General features: G+C 31.7%; 1 protein-coding gene across 5 annotated transcripts; it reads right to left on the bottom strand.

The window, feature by feature from the left end:
• Window positions 1–2,455: 2,455 nt before the first annotated feature.
• LOC124831208 (serine/threonine protein phosphatase 2A 55 kDa regulatory subunit B beta isoform-like) lies at window positions 2,456–16,489 on the bottom strand. Of its 5 annotated transcripts, none has more exons than XM_088106248.1 (15): window positions 16,236–16,484; window positions 16,046–16,152; window positions 15,856–15,951; window positions 14,864–14,983; window positions 14,522–14,707; window positions 14,313–14,404; window positions 14,050–14,168; window positions 12,364–12,487; window positions 12,128–12,251; window positions 11,617–11,685; window positions 9,651–9,742; window positions 9,456–9,533; window positions 6,784–6,863; window positions 5,436–5,486; window positions 2,459–2,775 (listed from the first exon to the last, which is right to left on the bottom strand). In XM_088106248.1, the coding sequence occupies exons 1-15, from the start codon at window positions 16,327–16,329 to the stop codon at window positions 2,675–2,677; spliced, it is 1,533 nt and encodes a 510-aa protein (XP_087962374.1). In that variant the 5' UTR covers window positions 16,330–16,484; the 3' UTR covers window positions 2,459–2,674. The 5 variants fall into 5 exon arrangements, with proteins under 5 accessions (XP_087962377.1, XP_087962376.1, XP_087962374.1 ...); XM_088106249.1 differs by having other exon boundaries at window positions 2,459–2,766; XM_088106251.1 differs by lacking the exon at window positions 14,864–14,983 and having other exon boundaries at window positions 2,456–2,775; window positions 16,236–16,489.
• Between the last annotated feature and the right edge of the window lie 711 nt (window positions 16,490–17,200).

Here is a 17,200-nt window from a genome sequence, read left to right as displayed (position 1 = left end):
TGTTACTTTTTCTTTTTGCCATTTTGTCTCTTGTTTTTCTTATAACTTTCTAGAACATAAAGCACACAAACAAACATCCCAAATCAAATTTTAAAGATACCTTTAAAGGTATATAAGGTCACACACACAAAATGGTAGAAAAATCCTACTAGAATCAAAATTTTTGCAAGAAACTAAAAAATGACATGTATGAAACCTAACTCTATGAATTTGCTGATGAACTAAAACAAATATGAACTCAAATATGCAAAGAAAAAGCACTCAAAGGTTCCCAAAAGGTGCAATTTCGTAAAACTCAAAGTGAGGAAGGATTCAAAAATAGAAAAGACACATAAACTATAAAAAACACAAGAACACCTAGTAGAAAGGATGAATGGTTCCAAAAGTAGAGCAAAGTAGAATCATAAAAACAAAAAAAATGGAAACAAGATTATGACAAGTATGAACAACATATAAAAACATAAAAACAATAAAGATAGATACGAAAACCAAAGAAACTTAGGTCTTGAAGAACCAAGGATACCAAATGATGACAACCACCTTAGCTAGGTTGGGCCAAAACTAGGAGATGTGCATAGAGGGATGTTTCCTTGGATGGAGGGTGCGAAAATTGGTGGAAAATGGTCCAAGGATGATGAGCTAAGGTGTGGATGATGTAAAAGTTCATGGCTTCTATGAGATATGGTGGTGGTGTAGTGTTTGGTAGCTCCAAGAGAAGTTAGGTCAACTCAAGGAGGAAGGTAACTAAAGAGGCCTCATGAGTTGCTATAGTCTTGATCTAAGATGAGTAGTATGACAAAAAATGGACAGCATAACATTACTCAACACAAAAGATGAAATACAAAGGTGGAGACACCTCTATTTGTAGGTCAAATATGAGGCCTTTTAAGGAGTATACAAGTGGCCACAAATGCTCTCCAATGATGGGAGGACATGTGTCCACTCACAAAACACAATCCTCTTCATTTCTAGAGTATCATGTGACCACTACTAAAAGCAAACCCTCTCCAATGGTGGAGGGTTATGTAGCCACTATAAAAAAAATCCTCTCCACTCCTAGGGTGTCATGTGTCCACTTCTAAAAAGTAAATCATCTCCAATGGAAGCATGACACATGACACACACTTTCCACTTGGTTTAGATGTCTAACTTAATGAAAATCCTATGCCACTTAGGCCTTAATACAAGCCTTAAACAAGCCTACACTACATGGCCGAATACAATGGCCTAGGTATCCTACATTACTCTTCAATTCATGCTCCATGATGGCTGGAAAGGTGGCCCACAAGATAGTGTTGATCTCATCTTCATGGATGACTTCTACTCTTTTAAAAGTGTTTTACCATGGTTAGGGGATTTGCCATCAAGAATCGAGGTCAAAATGCAATTTAAATATTTCTTTTTCCTTTCACCCTTCAAGGTTCCTTTTAAGTACAAAACGATAACGGAGCATAAACTCTAAAACGAGAAATACCTCAGATTAGGGGTGATTGATCTTAACGTTGCTACTTGACAAACTTGGGATTAAAAGCCATATCATTTAGGCACAACCCAACCCTACTCAAGCAAGGGGAAACATTCATACCATTGCAAGAGGGAGAAGCTCCCAAGTAGTACATAAAAGATACTAGAGGAGTATCAACTCAGTGAGCCACTTCTTACCACGATGCTTACCTTCTATAACCTCCACAGATAAAGATTTTTGTATAGACGATCCAGATCAGGACAATCTAATAGTCTTCATAACAACCATCTCCAATTAGTGAGTTCACAAGATCCTCATCAACCAGGGAAGCTTGGCTGACATCCCACTTTGGGATGCTTTCAAAAAGTTGGACATCTTGATCGACTTAATTCGACCTATCTGAAACCTCTGCTCGGTTTTGTCACAATCTAAATCGCGATGGGACGACGAATCGAAAATTAAACTAGTTAAAAAGAGGTTTTAAAGTCGCCACCATAATTTATTCTAGAAAAACTATGGAAAACCACTAAATAAGACATGGTCTACAAAAATCGAATTTTGAGTATGAGAGTCGGTTAAGCATAGAAAATGTATTAGCACTTTATTGTGTCTTCTTGAAAGCAGTACCTTTAATTAAACTTACGAAGTTGAGATGGTTTTAAAAAAATGTTTAATTTTTTCCTAAAACTAAAGAAATAAAGAATTTTTTTTGGCTTTTTAAGCCCAACAATGATTGACCATACTCCTATTATTCTCATTTAAAATGAGAAATTATGATCATGTTATTCTTTATGAAACATTGTTTGAAAATTATTTGATTTTTTTATAAGTGAATCTTGTTAGAAATAAGGAGGCTTGTTTCTCAACGCTAAGAGGGAGGGGGGTATGAATTGGTGTTTTATAAAAAAAACTTAAACTTTTCAAATCTTTTTTGTGTTGTAAGTAAATGCGCATGCAAAGAAAGTAAAGAGATAAGGAAAGATAATCAAACTCAAGATTTTTATCCTGGTTCGGCCTTAATGCCTATATCTAGTCACTCTCCCAATCAGCCTTAGATTGGAGAGTATTTCACTATAATGATCAAAGTATTATAGCAAAGGTTTTATAGAACTTTCTCAAATGTAAGCACCTTCCAAACTCTCAGTCAAATATTGAAACAGAATACACCTGCACATACTGTAGGATACACCTGCAGTAGTGCTAATGTGATCAACCAATATAGTCCACGAAAATGCCTCTCAAAAATGCTTCAAGATTCTTCAAATTCTTCGTGTTCTTGATTTTTAGAGCATGTGTGCAACCTGTAAAATCTTTTCTCAAGAGAATATCAGATATGACTTTACAAAATGATCAAAAGTTATACTATTGCAAGCAATTATATAGTTTTTCTCAGTTCAGATGCAAAACAATCGATTACATTATTTATGTAATCGGTTACATTAAACCAGATGTAGCAGTATTACAACAAACTCAACTCTTTAATTGAATGCTCAATTAATGTAATCGATTTGCAATTAATGTTGGTCAAACATATTTAAAAATATGATCGTTAAAGCAGTTATGACTAGCATGGAATTAGTTTTCAAAACTTAACAGACTTAATTGAATACACAACTCATGAAATTGATTAAGCTTAACACTTAAACACATTTGAAAACTTTTCTTCTCAAAAACTCATCATAGCACATTTGAAAAAGGTATATGCAAACACACGAGTTTCAATCGATTTAACAACTAATGTAATCGATTCAAACTAGCTGTTTTGCCACAGTTCATAACAGTGCTTGTGGTTTTCATTACACAGAAACATACAGTGTGCATACACAAATTTAATCACATAATAATCATAATAGTATGCATAACCAACAAAGTATGTGCAACATATGCATTTATCACAATATGTGCATATAACTCAGTAAGCATATACATATTCTACATATGTATAAAACAACACAGAAACTATTTTCTGTTGTGACATGACAACATTCATGTGTTGTTGCTTATTAATGTGTTGTCATCATCAAAACAACATAACAAAGATTAGGTTTAACTATCACATTGTTGCCCCTATCAACAAATCTAACAATGACTAGCTTTGCTCGTATGGATTATTTGACATAGTTCTTATTTTGGAAAAAGTATTTGAAAATTGTTTGAAAATGATTATGGATTATTTTGCATTTTTTGGAAGTGAACCCAACAATGATTGATCTTGGTTCTACGTATCACAACTCAAAATGGAGAATTAGGGATCACATAGTTCTTTGTGAAAAGATTGGTCGTTAAAAATGTTGATGTTTTAGTTTTTGAAGATTTTGTATTTGTTTGGTAGTTTTGGCATTTTAAGTACTAGGAAAACGCAGACAATCACACAAGTACTTATACTTTTAAAACCTCATTTAATTATTTTAGAAAAATAAAGATATTAAGTATATTAGAAAAATAAAAATAAGTAAATATACGTATTATAAGTGATTTAATACACCATTAAACGAAATTGTATAAAAAACAAATATAAATAATTAAAGATATAATAAAATAAAATATATATTGAAAAATCTTATAAAACTTTTGATATGATTAAGAATAATGAAAATTAATTATACATTACGTAAAAGGAAAAATATTATAAATGCAAGTAAGTGGTAGGACTTTAGAAGGAAGAATTGGTGTTGAGGAATACAACTCTTAGATTACTTTAATGGACAAAAGACCTTGATAGCTATGAGAGTGACCTTAATGGATAGCTATTGCATCGACACTTGTTCTCAACCATGTGATGTGCAAGCGCCATCATTCCCACTTTCTACCCTCAAAGCTAAAGTAATATATTAAAAATAAATCATCACTGCCCGAAATCCTTCTTGTTAATATTACGACTTTACTCAGTAAGGTGAGTTACGGTGTATGTTGTTGGAAAAATTTAAGTATTTAATTATATTTAAGTATTATAATTATGTATAGTTATAAATATAATTTTAAATACAGAGTTTGATAATATAAAAATAATTAAACAATTAATTATGCATACTTTTTCTTTTATAATAAATTAATTAAAAATAAATAATATTATTTTAATATATTTTTTGTTAAGGTAATATATAATAAAAATAATAATGATAATATCAATAATAATAATAATAATAATAATAATAATAATAATAATGCCAATTCTAATAATAAAATCAGCAAAAATAATAATAAGATTAAAACATAATATTTAGATATGAATTTCATTGTTTTAAATTATAAAATTAACATAAAAATTGATTAGTAATGTATAATAAAATAATATTTTTATATGGTTAAAATTTATAGTAAAACTTTTGAATTATATATTATATTAAAATGAAATGTATATCCTTGTCGCATATTATTCAATATCATCCCATTAAAAAAGAATACAATACAAAATTGATTTAACATTCATTTTTAAATAGAAGTATATGTTTGATATAAACCGCTTAAAACACATAAATATATTTAAAAGGTATTAACCATAAAATACAATGAAATGTAATCCTTATTAAAAAAATTAAAATAACATGAATTCGATGTTAAAATAATAATAATAATAATAGTAATAGTAATACAAATAATACTAATAATAATAATAACCCAAATAATAATAATACTGATAGTAATGAGAAATATTACATAATAGAAAAGTCAGCAATAATATCACGAGGATTTATAATTAAATAAACATATAAAATATTAATAAATTTTATATAACATAAAGTTTTAATAAATATAATAACAAATCAAAATACTAATATACAAAATAGTAATACTAATGATAGTATAGTAATAAGATATAAATTTAATTAATTCAAGACAAAACAAAGCTGAACAGCGATCACATTTTCAACACAAACAATGGTGTAGGGTAGTGGAGAAGAAAACCAAACACAAAAATATATCACCTGATCAAAGCTTAAGAGGCGCAGGGAAATGAGAAAATATTAACCTTTGAAAGCTTTAATCACAACTCTCTCTTTTCTTGTAGGCCGCTTTGAATCTGAGACATTTGAAAAAAAAAAACCAGTCACATCTCTTACAGTATTCGCGCCATTGCAAAAGGGGATGCAAAGACAAATTTGCCATTACAAATGGCCTTCTCCAAGAGAGAAGGAAGGTTACGGTGGTCCTTACACAATAAAGCACTACCAGCTTCTCGCAAGCAAGAAAATACCAGAAAATGGGACAAATGTCAGCAACCTAGGGGTATTTAGGTATATTTCCTACCACTTTGTTATATCATATTAGCTTTTATATTAGATTCTTTGTTATTCTTAATTTTTTTTATTTAACTACATTTCAATTTTTTTTTATAAATTTAAATATTTTTAATTGACTTTTTTATTAAGTTTTATTGACCGTTGTTTTATACTTGCTTATTTGTTTCTACATATTAATAAAGGTTAAGTATCTTTTATTACTTAAATTAAAAATAAATTATATAACACGTCATATGATTTTCATGTCATGACCAAAATATTGTCATTGTTACCATTACTATAGGTAATAACAATTTTTATACCATTACTTATTCTGATCAAGACACTGTCAATATTATTAACATGAACATAGATGACAACAATAGTCACTTGTTATCCAATACATTTTCTGTAAAAATAATAAAAACTATTTATCATTTTACATTAATCATAATATCATTTTATATAATCACGAAACAAATAAAATAACTCAGACATCAAGCTAACAGCCATACTCATTTAATAGGAAAATTAAGGACATTCAATAAAAAAAATATAAAATTTGACTACTCAATTAATAGACAAGAAATTAATATAAACTCAATTAAAAATATTAAATTTACGAAAGCCTTAAGACTTAATTAATTTTTTTTTATACTAATGAATTTGACATTGCAATATATATTTTTATATTTAAGAATGTTAGCAATACATCCTCAAATACCCGCTTGAATGTATTATTTGAAAGAATTTTAGTTGGGAAACGAGGTTGCTTTTAAAGAATTCTCTATTATGGAGCACATATGGAGTATGGACTTGATTTTACAAATAAAATGTACAAGGCACAACTTAAGCATAGTACAAGACTAGGCTACTTTCAACAGCACATGCAACTAGATTGCATGTGGGATGCCAAGCTACTTGTAGCAGCTTGGATCTTAAATTACAAAGAGAGTCAATGCTGCTAGACTCTGAATCAACGTGGGCTGCAAACAGAAAGGGCCAAAAGGTTGACATAATTAAGAGTGAAACAAAAAGATAAAGGCCAAAATGAGATGAAGAAAAAATAGTGAAAACATATGTATAGGAAACACTAACCGTGATGGTAAATTCCACGAGGCATTATGCTGCTTAGAGAAGACCTTCTAGCCCTTGACTTAGATTGGCGAATAGCCTTCCTGAAAATGATAAAATACCAATAACAAAAAAAGAAAAACTGTATTTGAATAGGTAATTCAAAATATGCAATGCGGATTTAGTTTGGCATTCGTCAAGTTATGCAGACATGAGTTCGCAAAACACAGGAACTGAATTATGTTTGTTGGTCTCGTTGAAAGGAGCAGAACTTTTTATGTTACATCTTTTAGGGATGAGAATGTTTGCACTTTGCAACCTCAAAATTAGAAGAAAAACAATATGGATACAATAGAAGTGTGACGCAGCTGTAGGTAGAAGGTGCCAAAATTAGTATTGGGGTGGGGGAGAGGAGACTCTCAAATATCAAACAAAAATCAGTGACAATGGAGTTAAAAGATAACAAACAACTGCAAAAACTAAAACACAGAAAAGGGTCAATGAGTTTTTTTTTTTTGTCTTTTTTCTTTTTTCTTTTATATATGGAAGGTTGTTCAAGTTTGTCTATGCGATTAGCTAAATCATGGATATATTTCTTCCTTGCTGATTCATATATGATTTCTCTACAATATTTACTTAACCAAAAATTTGCATAGAATCGAACAACATATTCATCCATGCCACACCTATGCAAGATGTTGTGCAAGTTGCCTGATCCAATCGACCAATATGAGTCAATCTAGGTCTCATTCATGAGATGGTCTAACAGATGATGATCATAACATTTGTTCTTCTTGGATTTTTGATTCATAAACTTCGAATCATATGACTGACAAATCTGAATTGTTACTGAATATCTATTTATAGTGATCCTCAGTATATTCAAATTACTAATGGGAGTCATCTGCGTATTATTACTGTTGGGGATATTGGGTCTTGTAATATATTTGTGGCAACCGGATTGTCTATTAATTTGATTTAAGCTGCACAACTAGTAGATAATAACTATCTAATGCACAATGATTGTATTTTATAGTAGGATCAAGTGTTAGGAATGTGATCACGAAGGTACCTAAAATGTGAAGTATATTTCCTTTACAATTTTCTATTTCTAGAACCTCGTCTTTGGGTCGTAGCATTGTTAATAATCAGAATGAGGTGACATACAAGATTATGTCAGCCAAAGTCTCAAATTTTAGAATATTTGTTTCAACATAACTTTCTTGGAAATAAAGATCAGACTTGTCACCTTGAATTACCCATTAATTGTGTTTCATGCAAACTTGGCAAAAGCAAGATTTTACCCTTCCTTTTACATGGTAATTGTGCTACCAAATGTTTTAACATAGTTCATACTCATATTGAGTATTTTGTAAGTTGCTTCTCATGGTAATTATAAGTATTTTGTGACATTTATTGATGGCCATAGTCAATTAATATGGTTAAAACTAAGTATTTTTTGGAATGCAACCACTCGTAGCTAAGCCTGAGTATTATTTGAAATATAACCACACATAGCTAAAATCGAGTGTTCTTTATAACCCAACCACTCCTTGTTAACATTGAGTATTCTTTGCAATGCAGTCAATTTTGTCTAAAAATTAATTTACAAAGTGATCTAAAAGATCACAGGTTCGCTCGCTGAAATGTGTTGCATCTTACAACATATACAAGAGTTGGCTCACTCTTTTAGATAGTTAAAGAACAACCTAATACTTGACATAAGTTATCCGACCTATTTCAAATAGCTTTTGTCCAAACTAGAGTAAAAAGTATGACTGCAATGGTCTATGCAAAGTTGGCATACAATCTTTTCAGTAGGATTGTTGATGTGGAACAACTTTATTCTTCAAGAGTTCTTGGATTTAGATAAGTCTTCATGACATCCTCTTATAAGACTGATTAGAATGAATGTTTTCTATAGTGTAGAATAAACATTTATAATATTTGAATTGTACCATCAAATCCTTAAGACCACATATCTTGATTGTCTGTCTAAGTGTAAGCTTATCAGACAAAGAATGTACACAAGTGCTTTGTGTCTATTGTTTTTAGTTGAAACATTGTGCCTATCGTCATTAGATGAAGCATTGCATATGTCATGATCTCATTTTAGGACATAATCATGTTTTAACACTTTGTTGTGAAAACACTTCATCAAAATAACAAAATCTGAGGAAAATTTCTCTAACACTATTTCATGAACACAAAAAGCACACTGAAGTTGATGTTATCACTATATTCGTAAAGTCTATGATGAGTTATGATGACCACCTCATTCATCTTTCTCACGCTTCCTTTACCTTCATATTGTTGATGTCTTTACTAAGATCTTTCTCAATATGCCATGATATTTTTTTGGCAAATTGATGCTTCATCTACCAATATCGATTTGAGGGGACGTCAACAAGATTAGGTCACTTGTTGATTTATTTCTTCCGTATTCATTTCCCTATAATTTTTTACAATATTTACTTGAACATATTAATTTGCACAAATTTGAACAATTGATTTTATTTCATTAATTGACATATTTGAATAAGTGTAATTAATCATGTATTATGCATTTTTTTTTTTGCATAGTTATTGGAAAATTCCTTGTCTAATGTTAAGATTCTCATTAAATGGATTCTCTTGATGAGAAATATGCAGTCAAATTTAATAAAGATTAAGTTTGAATAGTATGAGGGATTTACCTATTAGAATTTCCTCTAATTTCTAGTTTAATCCCTTCCTCTCTTCCAGAACCTGGGGAGAATATCCGCAAGATATTGCTATGACAAGAATAGGCAATGTTTTAGTGATAATGTTTGAGGTTATGAAAACACAAAAACTTATCCACAATAACATAACTCATAAAATATATTTCATTTGGTTTATACGAGACAAACCTATAAGAACCAGTTGCAAAATGGAGTCCATCACCACTAAAGCAGCACTCAAATTTATCAAATATGCAGTCGTTATTATATAGCTCTGGCAACTGCATAAAAAAATAGGAGCAGAAGCAATCAACCATGTGAAGAAACAAAATCTAGCAAACTCTGTGGTGCTTCTTCCCACCCGAAAGGAAAAAGTTAGAGGATCTTCAGAGAAATTTATAATGTAAAGCAGAAAGTTCAATCAAGATTGCTAGAGAAAATTATGTTTTAATGCTTTATATCAAATTTACAAGAACAAGTACGATCTTTGGAATAACTGTAACTATAGAGGGAATAATTCATGGCAGGAAACTATGGTAAAGGTTGATTGTATGAAGAATAAAGAATAACTTATGTTATAGAGAACCTATTCAGTTTTATGCTATGCCGGCAAACAATGGAAGTAAAATACCTACAATGAAGATTGATGGAAAAATGCTCGAACTTAGAGGATTATAGTTATAGGCAAATTTCCTTTGTATACGTGAAGTTATAGGAAACCACAAACTCGTTATGGAGCCTCTTTCCCCATGACTAAAGGGGTCAATTTTGCGCTGATGTCTTCTTTACCTTGGTTCCTGAATCCTCCTTGTTGGGAATAATCCTAATATGAGTCTAAATCCTATATTGGATAAAAATGACAAAATTAAACATCATATAAGAAAAAAGATCCATAAACCCAATGTCTCGAAGTTTTGGGTTAAAAGTGGTGTTAATCTTTTATGTGGGTTGAACTTGTGTCACATATATATAATCTCTCCCTAATGAAACCCCTCTCAAAAATAGACCCATCACTTCTATATGTTCAAAGGCACATCCTCAAGCTAGTTCCACAATGCATTCTCTTTGCAGATGATAATGGTAGTTACAATAGAAGGATTAAATGGTAAAAGCTAAAGTTGTAGAAGTAGAAGTAAAATGGAGTATTAAAATGAAACATTTGTGATAAAAAAAGTTGCCTCTCAAGCATTAAGTATTTATTATACTTCTCTAAGATCCAGAATGCTTTATATAACCAATTGTTGGGTTCATAGAGTGCCAAAAAGTGCATAAGCAGAGTTTTGCATGGATGAAGATGTTCTACAGTGTATGAGTGAACATAAAAGATAATGTTAGATCAGGAATAAACGCAATAGAGATACTAAGATTAGAAGCTATTGAAGGAAGGACGGTTTAGTCTTGCCAAAGATGATTTGGTCAGGTTGTGAGAAAATTAAGAGCCTCAATGCAAGAGATGATTAAAAGAATGAGAGAGTTAGAGGGAGAGCGAAACAAAGAAAAACTATATTAGATAATTTAAACGATAAACATCTCACTGATCCTTTTGAAAGTTTGGTTTACAAATATAGAGGCGCCAACAATCCATTTAATTGGAAAAGGCTTTTTGATGTTTTATGTTTAGAATATAAATAACTATTAAAGCACTCTTTGATATATTTCCCTCTAAATTCAAGTAATTAAATCCTAGAAATATGGGCAGCACAGCCAAAAATTTCGTAGTCTCTAAAGTTTTCAAGTAAAACTGGGTACACAATTACGAGGGAACATAATCCATATGTCTGTTACCTATGTAGTAGAAAACTGGGCAAAACTAATTTCACAAAAACAAAAGCCGTTTCCAATTAGGAAAAAAGAAAAGGGAGGGGGCACAGGATGTTTCAAATCTATTCCACTTCACAAATTTGCAGGTATTCTACAGTGGCACAAAGCTTAGAGAGTTTACTCTCTCACTCACAGCAGAGGGATGACTGTTGATTATTGAGTCACAGCATTTTATGAAGGAGGACAAAGAATGCCTAAAAAGTTCTGTTGCCCCTATAGTCAAGATTGGAATTGATAAATGCAAAACTGATAATAGAAGAAAGTTACCCATAACAATTATGCTTTTCACTATAAAGTGAACAAAATCCTCAAAATTCAAATTTTTACAACAAACCTTAGGACGCAGATGCTCGTGAATTTTGAATATTGCGACTGGAGATGACTCCTTACGCATGTCCCAAAGCTAAAATAAAAAATGAAACTATATAAATGCCTTAAGAGCATACTTCTAATGCTAAAAAAAATCGAAGTATTTAGTACATTTTTCATTACATTTTGAGTTTTTGTGTAACTAAAATTGATTGTCTCATCTGTCGGTTCATTGCAACTTAACATATCCGAGTCAGCTTAGTCCACAAAATCACAATACTAAATGCCGGGACATTTGTTAGTTTTCCGTTTTGTTGAAAACAATGTTGGCTTCACTCAAAAGGAAACATTTTCTACCCAAAGAATATCCAAATTTCAAAGGCCAATGAAAGAGCATGTTTAACTATTGAAAAAATTATACCAACTGAGTACCCTTCCAAATCACCACTGTTTGAAGAAAAAATCTGACACAAGATAGGCTCCTGAATACAATTTTGAAATCATAATTTAAATGACTGCAGTAATAAAAGGAAAACCTTCATATTCATGTAATTGCGACTTAGAAGATGCTGGCCATCATTTAAAAACTTTATGTCTGAGATGGAAGAAGTGATTTCTGTGAAAAATGACTTTGATCCATAACTCTCTCCATGTTGAAATCTGTATAATTAAGCTGAATGAGAAGTATCAGAACATATGAATAGCTGAGACAACAGTAAAATTCAAGAAAATTAACTATGCCTAAATTTGAGGGAATTGAGTTGTATTTTACATTCTAGAAGCATGGTCACATATTGCTGAATGTCGCAAATCAGATAGACGAATTAAACCTTGTGAGCTGCTATATGCAAGGAGGTTACAATGTAAAGGATGAAATTCAGCTGATGTTATGACCTCTAGAAAAAATAGGGTAAATCAGTTAAAAGGTCAAAATGAGAGCAGAAATAACATGACATGCACATATGATGCATATTGCACATGACATAGATCTCATTTAATAATGACTTCAAAACTGGCTTAGGTCGACAAGTTACAGATGCAAAGCAGTATAATGGATTATTCTGATGGATTCAAGATGTAGCTTATGTATAGAACTAGATAGGCTTGGCTTTCATCTTTAGAAAAAGTGCTTCTGGATAGAAGAAGAGATCCTCCAAAATTGAGAGTCAGAGAAGACCAAAAGAGTAATATTCATTGGCAAATAACCAGAAAGAAAAACATGAAGAATGCAGCAAACAAATATTGTTGCTTTAATGGACAAAATAATTAAAAAAAAAAACAAAAAATGCCCTATCCACACTCTAAGAACAGAAGTAGGCAATGTGGGGCTTCGCAGCATCCCTCTGTTACCAACATGAGTCAATAGACTTTAATACTATGTCAGATTTTCATCTCAAAACCGATCTCCAAATATGTCTACCAAAATAGGTTAGCCTACGAGAATTGGTGATTTACCAAGATAGGCTATAGGCTTTCATAGAATGTTAGATTTAATCTCAAAACCAATTGACATTAAATAAAATTGTCCAACAAATATAGTCTTACCACAAGAATTGAGGTAGGCAATATGAAACTTCCCAATAATATCTATATTCAGTTTTGGAAAGTGAAATAGGTAAAGTCTTATTGGAGATGACAAAAACTAGAAGGGATAAAGGATAACAACAGGTGCCTATGTAATATATAAAAAAGTCAGTAAGTGTTCAGAAAAATTGAATGGCAACAGGTGAAAACCGTAGAACTGATTTAGAATACAAGTTTTAATTACAAAATAAAAACAAAGGGCTAATGTTGGTAGGGTTCTTATCCAATATGTTCACGCAACTATCTAGTTGGATTATATGATTTTTCATACGCTTTGTTAAATGACATTTCCGTTAAAGTTGTTAGAATTATTTCCTTAAAATAATTCTTCCAGAAACATAGAATAACATCAGATCTGATCTAGGACTTATCTCATGATTTACTTTCCCCTTATCTGCTGGTTTAAATTGTAATCAGATTGATTAGAGAATCTGTAACCAAGTCCACCAATTTATATAATCTTCTGTAACTTCAATTAATTAATTAAAATTATTAACTTATCATCAATTTAAATCAATTTACTCTTCAAACCCACTTGATGAGGCACTTGATTTTCAAGGGTTGGACTAAACATGGGTGAACAAAGAATTTCAAGTATAAAAACTTCTTTTCCAGATTCTAGGCCTTTCAATAATAGTAGTGAGAAGAAGCATGAAAAGAGTAAAACTAAGTTTAGGAACAGGAATAAAATAATCAAATGAGGCAACCTTGCTTCCTGTGATGGTATATTCTAATTTTTTAATTTCTATAGAATCTAAAATATTTAATTCTACTTGGTTGGAATAATTGGACAGAATTAGGAAGTAGTGATGAAATATGAATGAGAGCATACAAGAATTAGAATGTGCAAGGAGTCATGGATAAATAGAGCTACCGGTAAGGTCCTCCATGTTTGATGGCTTCATGTCAATAATGTTGAAACACTGATCACTGACCTCAAGATTCCACAAATTGATTCTAAGGTCGTCTGCCGACACAAAGGTCTCATAATCACTGTAGAGGTATCATGACGCCACTTTTTGTTTTTAATTTTGTAACTAACAATGCAAATAAAATAAAGACGTATTCCTATTATGTTTACACTATTAACAGAAACAGGATATTAAGCATCCATAGTAAAAGGCAAGCCGAATGCACCTATTATTTGAGATGGAGTTAATATTGAAACTGTGAGCATAAGCATACACCTTTTGGCGCTTTGCGCGAAAAGGGTCTTCCATTCCACCAATCTGATAACAAAAAATATCAACCAACGGTCATGTATGTGTACCCAGATTTTCTTTCAAACCGGAGATAGTGGCGATAAAACTTAAGCATTGGTATTTACACAAGACACAAGAACCAACCTCGCTATCAACGTCCTGAGGCGGCAAATGATTCTGAGGCATCTTCTCTATCCATTCCAAACGATAGCCATTAGCAGCAGACTTGGTTTCCAGCCCTGGTACGAAACTACTTTCCGCCAAAAGCATATTTTCTGAGCACAAAGGAGGGGCCATTTCTTTAACTTGTTTCACCTTATGCTCCTTAACCTGCCCCAGAAACACCACAGAACAGAAAATGAAAGCTGTAAGATATTATTCAAATTTGGAACATACAGAATCACCTTATTCAAATCGGCAATTGTACAGGTTAGAAAGCAGTATGACGAAATAAGTAGAATTAGAAATTACAAGGCATGTTCAAACCTTCCACAATTTAATTGTTTTATCGTTGGTTGAAAGAATAAATTGCAAACTGTCGTGGGTCATCCACCACCTTACTTTGTTAATCTTCTCTTCAATTTCTACACTCTTTAGGTAATCAAACTGCAAATATACCAATAATCAAATAATTGATGATCGAAATTATCAATCTTTGCATAATTTTTCAGAAATTATTCATGATACATTACTTTAGAGATTACTTAGGAAAGAGGATAAAACTTTGATAATTTATTTAACAAACTTCAAAAAGAAAAATATACATAATCATTTTTTTTAAACATCTATAATTTCCCGCTCTCTCTTTCTCTCTCTTTCTTTCTATCAAATCATATATATCGTTATAGATAGTGTTTTTTTTAACTAATTTTAGTGTCACTTTTAATTACACTATTTTATCCTTTATTTAACTAAATCAAATTATTTTTTCTATTATTCAATAAGATATACAATTTCACAATCTCTAAACCAAAAAATAACCACATAATTTTAACTTTTTTATATTTTTAAAAAGTATAATATTTTAATACTGCTAGTCATTTATAATATCTATATCTTTTTGTGATATTATTTGAGTGCCATTACATTCGAAGTATACATGTATTTTTGTTTTCATAATAAAAAGTGAGGTAGCATATCTCAGAATTAATAATTTATGCCTTGGTGATGCAAAGTCATTGAATCCTGTATTGCCATGTAGGTTATGTTGGCTAGCTTTTACAATAAATAATTTAAAAATCATATAGGTTGATTCATGAGAACAGATTAAGAGACTTTTTTCTTTCAGAAAAATTCACAAAATTTTAGTTAACTTTACTCAATTTTTAATGTATACAAATTAACTAAAATTATCTAAATATTTGCTGAATACGTTTTCGTCGGCCTAAAATTTATTGGGATGAAAGTGGTAGAAGTTAAGCTCTTACAATAAACTCAAAATATCATCAACAAATAGAATACAGTAACGACAAACGTACCTCGGGTTCGTGGCTCTGAAATTCTGTCTTGTAACGAAATTCGGGATGCTGCGAGACGAAACCCCGCTGCTCCAGATCCCTTCGGTTACTCGAAACCTAACGAAGAAACACATAACAGATTTCAGACAAACGGCTTTTCGAATACGGAAGCGAAGACAGTGTATGGTGGCGAGAATCGCGTGATACTCACATTCTTTTTCCGATCGTCTCTTCCGAATATTACAACGCGTCCACCTCGATCGCCAACGGCGAGATGATCGCCGAGCTTATCGAAAGCAATGGTTGTTATGATGTCGTCTGAACAAGATAAACGAAACGAACAGTGAACAGCAATCGAACGAGAGAAAACGCAGAGTTAGGAGTTGCGAGTTACGACTAACCGTTCTGGAGAGGCTCGTTGGGAAGTTGTTGGCCGAGTACTTGAGAGAAGTTCCATAGGAGAGGGACAGAAGGCGCAGAATCGTAGTAAGCCATGAATGGTGCTAAAACGACAACGTCGCGCGCAATCTCATTCTGATCTCAAAGAACTGAAGAGTCCACTTGGTTTTGGAAACTTGCAGAAGAAAGCAAAAGTTGGGTTTTGGGTGTTTTGTTGTCGCTGTGATGATTCATCCACTTGCAATTGCAATTGCAAGTTCGTTATACAGGAGAAAATGCGCGCGCCACACAACGGTATTTGTGGGCTCGCACGAGAGGATAAGGCCTGGGTCCACTTAACTGCTTAAATGGACCATGTTGTGACTTGACAATACCACCACGCTCTTTACACCACCTAATAGTTTCTTCTTGCACTTCTATAGTCTTAGAAAAGGATTAAATTATTTATAGATCTAAAATATTTTGGAATGAGAAATGTATTTTGAATGGCGTAGTTTAGAAATTTAAATATACTTTTTTAATTATATCATCTAAACATATGTTTTAAAATTTTCAATCTTAAATACATTCTTAAATAATATAATTCAAAATATATTTCTAAATTTTTGAAGATTTAAATCCTCTTTTGGTCCTCATATTTGTTGGTAAATCTCAAGTGGGTCATCGCTTTTTAAACTGTCAAAATTGGGTATATATATTTGTAAAATTGAGTCAATTTTGTCCCTTCCGTTAAGTTTTGATAAACAACGTTAAGAGATGTTGAGCTGTCATTTTTCTAAAATGGCGTGGCATTGCGTATTAAATTGAATGGATTATGTGTTAATTCCACATCAGAAATTTCCATTCACAAAAAAAAATAAAAATTCTCCCACCCATTAACATAGTCTTCTCCATAGAAACCCTAGCCGTCGTTAGCCATGCTCGCCACCATCCTCGCCCAAACCACCACCGTGCTACATAACCATCA

The sequence above is a fragment of the Vigna umbellata genome, chromosome 2, assembly GCF_029865625.1.
Source record: "Vigna umbellata cultivar VRB3 chromosome 2, Vumbellata_1.0, whole genome shotgun sequence".
NCBI lineage: Eukaryota > Viridiplantae > Streptophyta > Magnoliopsida > Fabales > Fabaceae > Vigna > Vigna umbellata.
This window is presented reverse-complemented; position numbering and strand designations above follow the sequence as displayed.